The sequence below is a fragment of the Lates calcarifer genome, linkage group LG12 (assembly GCF_001640805.2).
Source record: "Lates calcarifer isolate ASB-BC8 linkage group LG12, TLL_Latcal_v3, whole genome shotgun sequence".
NCBI lineage: Eukaryota > Metazoa > Chordata > Actinopteri > Centropomidae > Lates > Lates calcarifer.
The window spans coordinates 22,171,572-22,185,782 of NC_066844.1; the positions used below are offsets into that span (position 1 = coordinate 22,171,572).

The 14,211-nt window shown below is 40.8% G+C and overlaps 1 protein-coding gene across 1 annotated transcript in view; it reads right to left on the bottom strand.

The window, feature by feature from the left end:
• col7a1 (collagen, type VII, alpha 1) overlaps positions 1-14,211 on the bottom strand; it is a 52,461-nt gene that overhangs the window by 16,403 nt on the left and 21,847 nt on the right. Inside the window, 38 exon segments of the mRNA XM_051074617.1 lie at positions 142-177; positions 1,033-1,077; positions 1,621-1,692; positions 1,780-1,884; positions 1,992-2,027; positions 2,117-2,153; positions 2,236-2,450; positions 3,611-3,727; positions 4,653-4,688; positions 4,794-4,841; positions 4,936-4,971; positions 5,066-5,101; positions 5,514-5,573; positions 5,657-5,761; positions 6,304-6,339; positions 6,682-6,717; positions 7,080-7,124; positions 7,267-7,338; positions 8,768-8,803; positions 8,923-9,003; positions 9,324-9,359; positions 9,484-9,519; positions 9,669-9,749; positions 9,940-9,981; positions 11,426-11,461; positions 11,551-11,595; positions 11,709-11,780; positions 11,893-11,937; positions 12,072-12,107; positions 12,459-12,539; positions 12,623-12,658; positions 12,864-12,923; positions 13,029-13,100; positions 13,219-13,251; positions 13,382-13,417; positions 13,559-13,594; positions 13,737-13,781; positions 13,895-13,930. Coding sequence (XP_050930574.1) covers positions 142-177; positions 1,033-1,077; positions 1,621-1,692; positions 1,780-1,884; positions 1,992-2,027; positions 2,117-2,153; positions 2,236-2,450; positions 3,611-3,727; positions 4,653-4,688; positions 4,794-4,841; positions 4,936-4,971; positions 5,066-5,101; positions 5,514-5,573; positions 5,657-5,761; positions 6,304-6,339; positions 6,682-6,717; positions 7,080-7,124; positions 7,267-7,338; positions 8,768-8,803; positions 8,923-9,003; positions 9,324-9,359; positions 9,484-9,519; positions 9,669-9,749; positions 9,940-9,981; positions 11,426-11,461; positions 11,551-11,595; positions 11,709-11,780; positions 11,893-11,937; positions 12,072-12,107; positions 12,459-12,539; positions 12,623-12,658; positions 12,864-12,923; positions 13,029-13,100; positions 13,219-13,251; positions 13,382-13,417; positions 13,559-13,594; positions 13,737-13,781; positions 13,895-13,930 — 2,154 coding nt within the window.

Genomic DNA, 14,211 nt, shown 5'->3' on the forward strand with positions numbered 1-14,211 from the left:
TTACTAGCTGTCTAAGCTAAAGCACACAGGTAACCCTCAGCTTTGGTCGACTCCCACTTGTATCTGATACCACAGGGACAGGTTCTCCCAAACCTACTTCCTCCAGAGCTCAAGCATGCCAGCCAACAGCAGAGAACCTACCGGTCTGCCTAGAACTCCTGGGAACCCAGGCAGGCCCTGAAAGACAGAGGAAGGTGGATGACAGGAAGGTGGGGGGGCAGGTGGGTGGAGAACAGTGTTGGAGGAGGGGAAACAGACAACACAGAAAAGGAAATGGACAGAGATGAAGAGAGAGAGGAAGTTAGAGAGAGAGGTGTTAGCTGCACAGCTGCAAAAGGTTACTGTCTAAAGATCTGTGAAGCCTCGGCCCAAGGAGGGGAAAGGAGAGCTCCATCGGCCTCGTGCTTGCAGCCAACCCAATGGTTTTACTCTGCAGGTCAAGCCTAAGAAAAGACCCCTTTGCTGGGTTACTGGTTACTCACTGATTGCCCTGGAGGACCAGTGGGCCCTACTAGGCCCTGCTCCAACATGGAGGGAAGGAAAATATAAACTGTGAGGAAATATCCAATATCTTTTCTCTTCACATTTATTCATGCACCCACACAAAAAATTATGATGTACAGACTTTTCCAACAGTAGTGCATTTGAGCTTTTAGTAGTCACTGTTACTGGTATCATAAAGGAAAAGATGAAACATTAACATGTCCTTTGAAGGGATCCGGATTCTTGCTGGTTTGATATTTTTAAAAATGTCAGTAGGTGCTGATTGTCTAATGTTTAAATAGCACTATCATCAATGACTAAAACATTACCATATTATAAATTACATATCACTATGTATAGTTGCTTTCATAAGAAAAAAACACTTACCAAGCTTGTTGAAAGAAATATTCACTACATACTGTATGTACACAAGAAATCCAGTACTATATAATGCTCTTTATTAAAATGAAAAATTTGAGAGCACAATATCATTAATGTCAGTTTCACCTTCAGAGGTATTATTCAGTCCACACCCAGTGACCCACTCACCGGTTTCCCATCCTGACCAGGTTTTCCTGGTTCTCCTGGTGTTCCCTGAAATTACAAAGCACATATTACTGCCTCTCAAAATAGTCATAATTTTGCATGAGGTCTTGAGAGTCAGAGAGTAAAACACTGAAGGAATTGCTGGACATTATGGGAAATAGCTTTATTCACTTTGACCTCACTTGAGTTAGATCAGAAGATCAGCACATAACCCCTTGTCAAACCACAACTTTTTGTTTTCACACTTCAGTTTTTGTACAGAGTAATAATAATAAAAAAAATGCATAACATGCTCATTAGTGAGCTTTACAAGTGCCAGTAAGAGTAAGGCAAACTGTCTCCCACTGCTTTCTGTCTTTTTACTAAGCTAAGCTAACCAGCTGCTTCAGAAATCAGTAAAGTCAATATTCTCATAAAGCACTTAACAAGAGAGCAAATATATGTATTTCCCAAAACATCAATGTTAGTGTCATTTAAACAAGAGGGATTTGTATTGACAATAGTAAGAAGAATAAAAGATGTTTTTTTCACATTAGGAGTTTCTGATTATTACGATTTTGTAATATATACTACATCTGAGAGCCAACTCACCAATGAGCCATCACGTCCTTTTTCTCCAGACTCTCCTCGGTCTCCTTTATCACCTTTAGGTCCTGTAAAACCCTTTAACACATATTATGGAACACATGACAAGATGAATAATATGGATGTGTTAGATTTTGTATTATTTGTATTAATTGTAAATTTTACCCGGTCTCCTTTCAGTCCTGTTGATCCTGCTGGACCAGGCTCTCCCCTCTCTCCTGCAAGCCCTGGAGGGCCTCTGGGCCCTTGTGGACCAACTATTCCATCTCCCTACAGTACATATACACATAAATGTCTTTGTAAATATAGGCTATAGAATGAAGTTCAAAATATTATATCACAAGGGTTTTCATTACAAGGAATGGAGAGCAGTTTACCTTTGGACCCGATGGACCAGCTGGCCCCATTTTTCCCTGGCAAACACAAAGAAATTCTCAGTTGATTTTGAAGATGTTTAGCTAAAAATGAACATTGACTTCATCAATCTAACATAAGCACTTACAGCTTCTCCTTTGTCACCTTTCTCTCCCCTGTCTCCCCTGAAACACAAACACATACATCATATTAGCAGTGTCATGTTGACTCCATGAGAAAATCTTCATTTGTTGACACTGTCTTTACTTCACCTTATCGCCTTGTTTTCCAGCCTCACCCAGTTCACCAGGTCGCCCAGGAACACCTGGTATTCCTGGCTTGCCTGGCTCTCCAGCAGGCCCTGGGGACCCCTTTGGCCCTGGTTCTACACTGCGTGCTCCAGGAGGCCCTATTGGTCCCACAGGTCCAATCTCTCCTTGTTCCCCTTTGACTCCCTTCACTCCTGGAAAACCACGGGCACCCTAGTGTTAAACAGGAGATGGAAAAAAAAAGTATTTTGTAAAAACAACTGAATTAAGTTAAAACATTGTAATTAGATATCATCTTGTGATGGGATCACTCCGGCTGAGACGCCTGTCAACATGTTGATGTACCACAGGTGGAGTTGATGGCTCATTGCAAAAGGTTGCGGACTTGTAATGCAGATCCCAATCTGATTCATCATCTCTGGGATGGGTTAGAACAAGTCAGATCCGTGGAGGCCCCACCAGACAACCCAAGGACCCAAAGGATCTGCTGCCAATGTCCCGGCGCTTAAGGTCATTACTACATTATTATATGAGTACTCAGTACTCATGGGTCAAACCACACCCAGCTTTGCAGCTTGGCCTTCATTTTGATCACATCTACACATCTGTTGTGACTCTGTCAGAATGACAAAATCTATTTACAGACGTAAACACCTGCCAATGTACTCAAAACTGCCTCCTGTTACTCCAACATCACATTCCATCAAGTACACCGCATTTGACCAAATAACCCTGCATACAAATGCCCAGGACTCAAACAATTCAAACATTTTAAACAAAAACAAATAGTACAAACTTAAAGGCACCAACTATGGACTAATAACTAATCTCCCTGATAAATTATGGACAGATGTATCAGAACACAAAACCCAAAAGGAGAAGAAATAGAAGATGACGGTTTAAGTTTTGATATTATAAAACACACTTTTCCATCAATATTGTCTTGGGTTGAATCTTAAAGCATATGGTTGGTTTGGAGGATAAATTAAATATTTAATTTTAAATAACTTCTCAGTTTTTCTAAACACAATATTTTTTTTATTAAAATTACAAACTGACTTCTAACTAATATTTTAAAATCTAGAGTTAAAATAGCTTGACAGGAGGATTTGTGGAAGTCTCTGATGATGACTTTTAGTACATGTTTGTCTGTGAAGCATGTGCCATCTAACATATGGTTAAATTTAAACTACAGATTCTCATCGAACATACCGTCTCTTTACATTAATCTCAAAAGACTAGCAGGGACTGCATCAAAGGCAACTGTAAATTCTTTAAGAGTAAATGAAGTGCCCCATGTGGATTTGCTCTTACTGAGGGTCTTAATCGAGTTTCTTCCTTTTTTAATCTAAGACACTCTTAGTCATACTTACTTCTGTACCAGGTGGTCCTGTCTGTCCTCGCTCCCCTCCATCTCCCTTTTCACCTTTCACTGCCCTCTGAGTCAGCACTGCACCCTTCATGGCCATAAGCTCCTTCAGAGAAGACACCTGTGTTGAGGGCAGAAAAAGGTAATGGTTGGCAAGAGCTTCATAACTTTCAGCCACAGGTGCCTGTCTCACATAAGGAATAATGCAGTGAACAAAATGGTGTTAAACAAACCAGAATATGTTTTATATTTTAGATTCTTCAAAGTAGCCACCTTTTTTGGAATTGTGGAATTTCTTGCCTTCTTAATGTGTTTGAGAGCATCAGTTGTGTTGTGCAGAGGTAGGGTTGGTACACAGTTCTGTATGGTGAATAGCCCTATTCGACTTCTGTTCTGACCATCATTTGTTTTTCAACAGGAAAATGAACCCAAACACACCTCCAGGCTATGTAAGGGCTATTTGACAAAGAAGGAGAGTGATGGACTGCTGCATCAGATGACCTGGCCTCCACAATCACCCAACCTAAACCCAACTGAGATGGTTTGGGATGACTTGGACCGCAGAGTGAAGGCAAAGCAGCCAACAAGTGCTCAGCACCTCTGGGAGCTCCTTCAAGACTGTTGGAAAACCATTCCAGCTGACTACCTCATGGAGCTGATTGAGAGAATGGCAAGAGTGTGCAAAGCTGTCATCAAAGCCAAAGGTGGCTATTTTGAAGAATATAAAACATAACTATATGTATTACTCAGTTAATGTATATAGGTATTACTGAGTCTTATTGTACTTATTTTCATCACAAATCAAATTACCTCCAAAACACAAACACAATTTTCCTAATAAACATATTTGATTAATAAAATGAACCTTTACATCTTTTAGGAAATGTGCTAAACCAGAATATATCATTGCAAAATGGATCATTACGCTACATCCTCATCATGTTCAAATCCAATGTAAGAGTGTATTTAATTTAAATATATCCCCTTTTTATATTTCACAGAATCATTGAACTGAAAATAATGATCATTGCATGGAGTCCACATACCTCAATACCGATGCTGGTCAGACCTTTCACTAAATCCTAATGAGAGGAATATAAAGACATCATTCAAGGTGAAGAATATTGACAATAAGTGATTCAACAAGTCACAGCTCAGTCATCACAGATGATGTGATGACTTCTTACCATCACTGTCCCAGGTTTACCCGGTGCCCCATCCTCTCCTGGGTCCCCCTGCCAGAAAAAGGTATCAAAGTGTCAACACAAAACACATGAAACCTCAGTCATGTCACATTTTCACTATGATAGGAGCAGAAGTTTTACTTACAGCATCACCTTTAGTGCCAGGAGGACCTCTCTCTCCCTGGAACAAATAAAGTTAGAAAGTCAAAAAACAATGAACTGAATGGTTACTCATCTAAAGCAAACTGATGTAAATAAAGACAACGACAGCTTACTCTGGCTCCCAAAGCTCCCGGGATCCCAGGGATGCCCTGAAGGACAGAGCAAGGACAATGATAAAAACATCAACAGATAAGACTGTGGGAGGGATGCAGTGGCATACAGAGACAGATGTAGATAAAACAGACATCACTACTGTTACATGAGTGTGTGTGTGTGTGTGTGTGTTTTGGCGGGCGGGGGGGGGTGATGCTGCTGATAAGAGAACATCACATGCTAGGTACATGAGGAATATTATCATACGATTATTTCTGTAAAATTACCTTCAGATGATATATAAAGGAACAAACACACATAACGCAGTTCTATGAAAAAGAAAACCATCAGTTGTGTGCACACACACACATCCACACGCGCACACCCTTACACACATACACACACACACACACACACACACACACAGGATATAATAAACAACATCAGAATGAATTAATCCATACTCACAGGGGTTCCTGGAGGCCCCTGTGGGCCTGGTGAGGCTTCAACTCCTTTTAAATACACAACCTAAAGGACAGTGCACAGATTAGTAATGACAAACTATCATTCCCATTCATGATATTTTTTAAATGTGTCTACACCAGATGTACCGGTCCAGGAGGTCCAATGCTGCCAGGTGCACCAGGCGGCCCTGGAGGACCAGAGGGGCCTACAGGTCCAGAAAGGCCTCGTTCTCCTTTTTGCCCATCACGGCCCTGGAAAACATGCAATTGCACAACTGGGACTCTCTCTACAGGGTTACTTCCTTCTGTGCTATAGTAGAGGCTGAACTATAAAATCAAAGCAGGTGGCCACTGCCACCCCTCCACTGATGTTCTAGAGATAATTAATATGCCTTTGCAGATGAAAACAGCATGCTGACATTTGGTGCTCCTTTGGATTCCCCTCAGAAGTGGCTCCCCCTTAAAGGCTAAGCTTGATCATTAGAGGCCAGTGAATTTATATACGTAGCTGCTTCTGAGAAGCCTATTGATTCTGCAGTGAGTGAGAGTGTGATGGTAATGTCAATGTCAGAGCAAGCTACAGTTGATAAATACACACTTGAGGGGGAAAGTGATGAGGAGAAAGGAGAGGAGGAAAGCTGAGGTGTAATACAATAAAGTCAAGGAAGGTGGGATCAATACAGGAAAGATGGGGTGAGATAGGGCAGGTTTAGACAGGCTACAATGTAGAGATAAACTAACAACACAAACACACTGGAATAATAATAAAATAAAGGAGATTTGGCAAAACTGACATCTCTTCCAGCAGCTCCCGCTTCTCCTTTGTCACCCTGTAGATTAAAGAAATCAGTGTCAGTTTTCAAGTAAAAATAAACAGGTATAATAATACCAGTCTTCATAATCAATTTTCTAATAATTAATGTAAATAAAATGAGACTAAATGATTTGGATGGTTTTACTAAAAGTGCTAATTTTGTTTTTGCATGAGATATGTCCTGTAGAACAAAAGCAATGCCAATATTTTGTTAAATATGCTGCACTTAAAAAATCTACAGACTACAAAATATTGTGACATAAAATTACTTTTGTTAGGACAAATCCTGAACATTCCTTAACTAAAACTCATCCTGCCAGTGCAAGACGATCTGCTAGACTGATAAACAGCCACAAACCTTTCTTCCATCTTCACCTGGTACTCCGTCCTCACCCTGTAAGTCAAAGCATAATGCATTACTGACAGTACAGAAACAAACTGAATAATGGCCAGTCTGCTGCTGGAGCACTCAGATAATTCAGAGTTCTACTGCTTTAGAGGCTTGCTTAAGACAGCCATTATGCATCAGACGCTGAAATATATGTCTGCACTGCTTTTGATCAGTAAGCATCATTCACAGGAAAGAGTATGTCAAGTCCATTACCAATTGGAGAATGATAGAGAGAAAAACAGAGGGGAAAAAACACCCTACTGACAATATTCATAGTCGTACTCTCATATTACAGTATGACAGAAAAAGATTATATTCTATTCAGGATGCAGAAGTACACCAGAACAGTTCTAGTAAGGAATTACCATTTTTCCAGGAGGCCCAGGTTTGCCGTCTTCACCTGCTTTACCCTGAAACAGAACAAGGATGGTGACACACAGTTCATTATATGTGTTTGAAAACAGACTGAAATTAAAAATGGAATTATATGTAAAGACAAAAATAATGCGTGTATGTGTGTGTGTGTGTGTGTGTGTGTGTGTGTGTACTCACAGGTATTCCTGGACTGCCTGGAGGCCCAACAGGCCCTGGGGGGCCCTGATCCCCCCTGAGTCCTGGTAAACCCTGGTAAAACAGGCCAACAGACACCAAAGTGGGTGGTTTAATCTCAGTAAGTAATATCAGGCAAGCTAAAAACTGATTTAATGAAACTCTTGACTATATTGTGGAGAGACTCACTTAAAATGGAAGTTTCAAAATGTAAAATGTAGTATAGTGTTATAATGTAGTGCCATTTCTCTTGTAGTATTTGTACATCTCCTAACAACATTAATTTATGTGCATTGTGAAGTGTATTTCAGATATTCCAACCATAATTTGTTTTGGTTGATATGGCAGCAGCTGCAGAACCATCATGTACAGTATGTATCAACCCTTAAATACAAGACTTGGACTCTTGTGTAGTTGGACTCTGTAACTTGTGCAGTTGTGGACTTTTTAAGAATCATAATTATGGTCAACATTACATAATATTCTCTCATGAAACTGGACTAGCCTGGAGACTTTATAGTTGGCTTATGCAACCCTCCAAAGGAGTGAAGACTCAATTTTACCATCTCCACAGTGCCCTCTGCAGCATGTATAGTTAAAGTGCACATACAGTACCTCATTGCAAATCAGAGGCAGATGAGTGTTTATTAAAGATGTGAACAAATACAAACGTGTATAAGTGAGAGAGTGAGGTAGTACTTAATTTTGACGCTACCACAGTGCTACCTGCTAAACCTGCTTAAGTACTCAAAACTGCCACTGTGCTAGCTTCTCAGCACAGTAGTTGTCTCGTCTCCACGACTTCAGTGCATTACATTGACTTCCTAAGACTTACTCAAACCATGACCTTCTATTTGCCTAATCCTAAACCTTACCTTAACCTAAACATAAACCTAAACATAACCTTACCTTTGCCCTAAAACATGCCTTCACCTAAAAATTTGATGATATACCTTGTGGGAACTTGCTTTTTGTCCCCATAAGGATGAGTAATACCTAGACCCAAACAAACAAACGCACAACCCCTTTTACATACAGATTGCACAATACTGGTGTTAAGAATTTCCTTGAATACGCCGCCTTTGTTTGTTTACACAGGAATCACATAAAAGCAGTGTAATGCTGCTTCAGTGTGTGATTTTATACAGAATGCCAGCATTGTGGAACCAGGTGCGACGTGTAACAGTAGCCTTGGCGTCAGTCAGCGTCTGTTCCACCGTGCCACCTCTCTCTGTTATACAGATATTCATTCAGCTCTGTGACTACCTCCACTGCCGGCTTAAAGGTGGGGGGATACGCCACCCCCATTCCACCTCCGTACCTTTTATACAAAACTGTGAGATAGAATAGCGATGCAATATTCCTGCCTTGAAAAGGCTGTGTAAAAAAGGGCTACTGACTCACTCCCATTGTCACAGCTGATAAATATTAGCATTCATTATCTAATGATTGCACATTTGTATTTGTCAAACTGCCATAATCACACTGGAAAAAGTAAACTCACATCTCTCCCAGGATCTCCCTGTTTCCCAGGATCACCCTGTAACACAAAGAAAAAACTATTACAATGTATCAGCTACACACACATTCACCATCCAATGAGGCTCTTCATGCAGTGTTTTGTAGTTTGGTGAAAAGACTGCAGAAAGTGAAGCATACCCTCTGTCCAGGTGGTCCAGGAGCACCTGGTTTACCATCCACACCTGGACGTCCATCTAACCCAGAGGCACCCCTTTCTCCCTGATCATAAAGAGATTTAGAGTTAGGACACTATATTTATATTAGAGCCCAAAACTGTAGAACAGTTAGAGTGGCTCAAGTCAGCTTTTGGCCCTGAAGCTTTCTGCCAGCCCCTCTGCGCTTCATCCCACTGGGAATCTACTGCATGAATAACAGAATCCGGTGGAATGAAGGACAGGGAGACCTGCCACTCACCAGAAAGCAGAAAACCCAGAAAAGTTTTTTTTTTTCAACATTGGTAAAATAAAATAGGTCAGTACAATAGATGAGACAGTAGGGACAAGTCACAGTGATTGATTTCACACAGATTGATTTCAAACCTTCTCTCCTGGTGCTCCTCTTTCTCCTGTGTCACCCTGGAAATATTAGAAGTGAAGGTGATGTAAATAAATGTAATGAGAAAATGATTCAGATGTTTATGGTTATCTACTGTAGTTATGAGAATTGAAGTGGAGATGCAGTGACAGGAAGGGAACTCACTCTTGTGCCTGCAGGACCCCGTTGTCCCTCAGGACCCTTTATAGACAGCAGGGAAAGAACAAGAAGTCACAAAAAATCATCAGTCATGCATACCAAATTAACAGGGAAAGGGGTCAGCATGCATACAGTGGCCTATCAAATGCTCACAGAAGCATTTACAAATTGCGAGAATGAAACAAACTCACTCGTAGGCCTGGGGCTCCAGGAGTCCCTGCTTCGCCTTTCTGACCTTTGCTGCCATGCTCTCCTGGGTCGCCAGCATCACCCTGGGAATCATAATGATGTAAGCTATTTTAGCTGCTTACTTAATTTTCATGTTATTCTAACTTTGAGCTAATTATGACATGGTTTTATTTAGGATTTTTGTTTAGCTGTGATAAGACTGTATGTAGACAATGAATTGTTAACACACAAATTGTCAAATCTTAAAGATACATCTTCATCAAGAGTGCATACCTTCTCTCCTCTGTCTCCTCTCAACTGGCCCTGGATATCAGCCTGTTAAAGGAAACAAACATTAAAGATCACAAGTATTTTTGCCTCTGTTTGTCATGGTCCCCATCCCAATTCCCCAGCTCCAGTCCAGGTTTTGTCTCTGTCCCGCCTTCTCCTTTCCCTCTGTGTTTGTGTGTGTGCTCTCCTACAGGGGCGTGGCGTGGCACCGGCACAGCTACAATCGATCATTCATCATCTACTGCTTATCTTCCCTGGTCCTACCTCCACTCGACGCCAGTTTGTTCCGTCCACTCACGTGGTAACCACTGGTCCCTCAGGCTTGCTATCCTAGCTTTACTAAATCTGTCTTTTTGAAAGAAGAGTATCTTTGTAATTTGTTCTGTGTTTGTCACAGTTCTCCGCCGGTGCCCTCGCCCATCCCTGAGGATCCCTCACCAGTTCCAGCTGTCCTCCTGGCTTCTCCCCCTGGACCCTTCCTCCCATACCTGACTCCTGGCCCTGGACTTTTCCCTCACTCCCTGTTTGCTCACCCGTTTTTGCCTTTGCTGCCACAATAAAACCACTTCGTTCACTACTCCCTGGCTGGTCTGACTCAGCGTTGGGGTCCAATATATAGATAACCCGCAACACTGTTGTGTTATTGGAATTGGGCTGTAGTTCATTCAATGAACATGCTGGAGACATTTTATTTTCAGTGACATTTTACACACAAAAAACGAGCCACAGTCACTGGGGAATGTGAGACCGGGGGACATTATTAAAAGAGAGTAGGCTTCCTTCCTTGAAATAAATGATTCACCAGAAAGAGCACCATCACTACAAACAGTGAAAAGCAATAATAAGAGGAAAAATCATGTATTCCACACACAAGAAAAAGAAAGACAATAAATAGGAAATGTACATGGAACAAAAGATTACAGAAATACATCACAGTAACACAAATAATCCCACAGCCGAAAATCGTTTACAGTAACAGAATTCCACAATGCAATCATGCCTTACAATAAATCACCAGGGCCACTTTTGGAATATTCTAGGCCTTTTTCAACAGATTAAACAGCTGAAAATTAAAAAGCTAAGCTTCCCATAGAATCTCTCTTTTCCTAAAACCGATTAAAAACCCTGGTTCCCCATCAAGCTGTAAGCCCCTATCTCTCATTGACAAAGACACAGCCATTATTAGCAAAGCCTTATCATTATGAGTTGAAACTGTCACTCTGTCTGTCACTCAGACCAAACTGTTTAACTTTATTTATTACAGATCTCACACAGGTTCACAAACAGCCATAGTCTCACTGGATGCAGAAAAGGCCTGTGATAAAGTAAATTGAGAATTTTTATTTTTACCACTAAAATCTGGTTTTCAATGAATCATTTACCTACTGGATGATAGTTTTGTACACATCACAAATGGACTACTATGACAATGCTTCACTCACTGCTACACTCTTCCTGAATTTTTTTGTTTTTAGAGTATGTCACTCACCACCTTTCCTGGTGGTCCTGGTGGTCCTTGAGGTCCCTTTAAGAAGAAAAGTCTGTCAGTCCACTAACAGTAGATGCAGCACAAAATTAAATAAGCACTTTATAAAAATAAAGCAGACAACTAACCTGTTCTCCTTTCTCTCCTCTTGGCCCCGCCGGTCCAGGGCTGCCCTATGATCAAACACAGATCAATAGAAATGCTGAGCAACAAACAAGGCTTCATCTGAAAAGCACAACAAAATATTGAAAAGCTGTCTGTATGATGACGAAAAAATGTGTCTCACATTTCGCCCATGCTCTCCAGGGTCTCCTAAGTCTCCTTTCTCTCCTGGCCGACCAGCCTGACCAGGAAGTCCCTAATGAAGATCAATAATAATGTCTGTTAACTGAACGTTCCATTGATTTAACAGGATAGTTTTTAAATTTTAATAACCTAGCTATAAAAATTTATTTAAAAAACTACCCTACCCTCAGTCCTCGCTCTCCTGGCTTCCCTGGGAGTCCAGACTCCCCCTGTTGGAAAACAAGGTTACAAATAGATATTGAGAATGGCACAATTTAAAACATACATTCCATTTCAAAAAGAGAGATGAAAAGGAGTATCTGAAAAAGAGAAATGGATAGTAAAAGGAAGAGATCATACTTACAGGAGTGCCTTCATCACCCTTCTCTCCTCTCTCTCCCTGTAAAATATAAGCATGAATAATTAATTGAATTTAACTACGAGGAAATCTCAGTTGCATTAAATTTCAAAATCTACAACATCAGCTGAGTTGAAGGTCAGAATACAACAACATACAACAACATATACAAAGGAAGAGAAAATTGCATATCATAAACACACAGCGTATTTGTTTTTACCTCTAAAACAGCATCTTTGGAAAGAGATGCATGTTGGAAGAAACAAAAGAAGTAAAGAAAGAATATTACCAAGTTCTTGATAAAGCTAGTGCAAAAGGTTACAGAGACGCTACTGTTGGAAGAGTGAAGTATATGACTTTCCACAGTTTTAAGTGGTCATATACAACTCTGACCTCTTTCCCAGGAAGACCGGGCTTTCCTGGGATTCCTGCGCGCCCATTCTCCCCCCTCTCCCCTGGTTCACCAGGGTCTCCCTAAAGAACAATTTCAAGACCAATTTAACAATCAAATAAATACAAATAAGCAGAGGCTAAAGAAAATATAGCAGACCTCTCACCTTAGCACCTGGCCTTCCACTGATACCAGGAAGTCCCTGAGGGAAGAGCACATGTTTTATGCATTTTTCGTTTGTGTAGTTTTGGGGCACAACTTACACTGAAAAGTGGCACAAGGGATTCCTGTTTCATGAATAATGGATGCTATTGTCAGAAATATAATAACAGCAGCTGTGAACATAATGATTGTGGCATTTGTAGTTCTGATAAAGAGTTGTTACTATGACTTTAGTGCGAAATTACCCGCTCTCCTGGCTCTCCTTTAGATCCAACAACACCTGACCCTCCTGACCCTGGAGACCCCTTTGGGAATGATAGAAAGGGAAATGTCATTTGGATATACAGCATGGCAGACAGTGAGGATGCACACTCACAATTTTAAGGCATTATCATTCAGTGGTTTCTCACTTTCTCCCCTCTCTGTCCAGGCTCTCCTTTTTCTCCCTTCTGCCCATCGAGACCAGACAGACCCCGCTCCCCCTGTGGGAGAAAATCAAAGGAAAAGAAGCCAATTGAAGAGAGGACTGGTGTTGTCAGTGTCCAGTGAGCTTTGATAAAATGATAAGTTACTGTATATGAGAACAGAATTATACAATACCTGTTCTCCTTTCTTTCCTGGAATACCTGGAATCTGCATGATTTGAATAATACAGCAGATACTGTCACACACAAAGCCTCTCATAGACATTAAGTGCATAGTCAAAATGAAAGGTCAGATGAATTATTATATGTCATGATTTTTTTCTTATCTGAGGACTCACACTTCTGCCAGGCTCCCCTTTTGCTCCGTCGTTTCCCTGGGAACAGAGAGGTTCACTTGTTCTTTCATCTTTGCTTGGAGATTCATTACATCAGATTATGAAATGTTATGTGATGGAATCACGTTCCTATTGACTTGCTGCCTCTCGTATGATTACATTTAATTGAATCAGTCTCACCTTTTCTCCTGGCGGTCCACTGGACCCTGGTAAACCCTGATGATAAATGGAAAGACTCATTCATGAGACTCCTGATGCATTTATAACAGTCAGACCATGCAATATTTTTGAGACGAAAAGGCTGATGACACTGACACTGATGTCATGAGCCAATACAACATGGCAGTGTGTCACTCACTCTCAAACCTGGTGATCCCGTGAGGCCTGGCTTCCCTGGGTCCCCCTGAGAACACAAAATTATTCACAAAATGACACAAAATCCCACCAAGAACAAAGAATACCAGTAGTTTAACAAAATTAAATAAGAAAAAATTAAACCAACAATGCTGCACTCACTCTCTCCCCAGTTTCACCAGAGGGTCCTCTCTCACCCTGTAAAGAGACACATGCAGATTATTGTATTAGTGAAATTTGCCTGATATCCATCTTTCTGAGCACATGAAAACCCTACTCTTTGATAGTATGACTTACTAACAATACCTGCATCTTACAGAAAAGGGCTGCTGCAATTATGGAACTGATCTTTTGAAGTGATCTTACTGAAAATTTGCTGCAGTTTCTGGGGACAGTCTGTTGCTAGCAATTATTAGATCTTCTTAATTTGCATCTACAAATAGCTATAATGTGGAAAAAATAAAGAGATTTCCATTTAA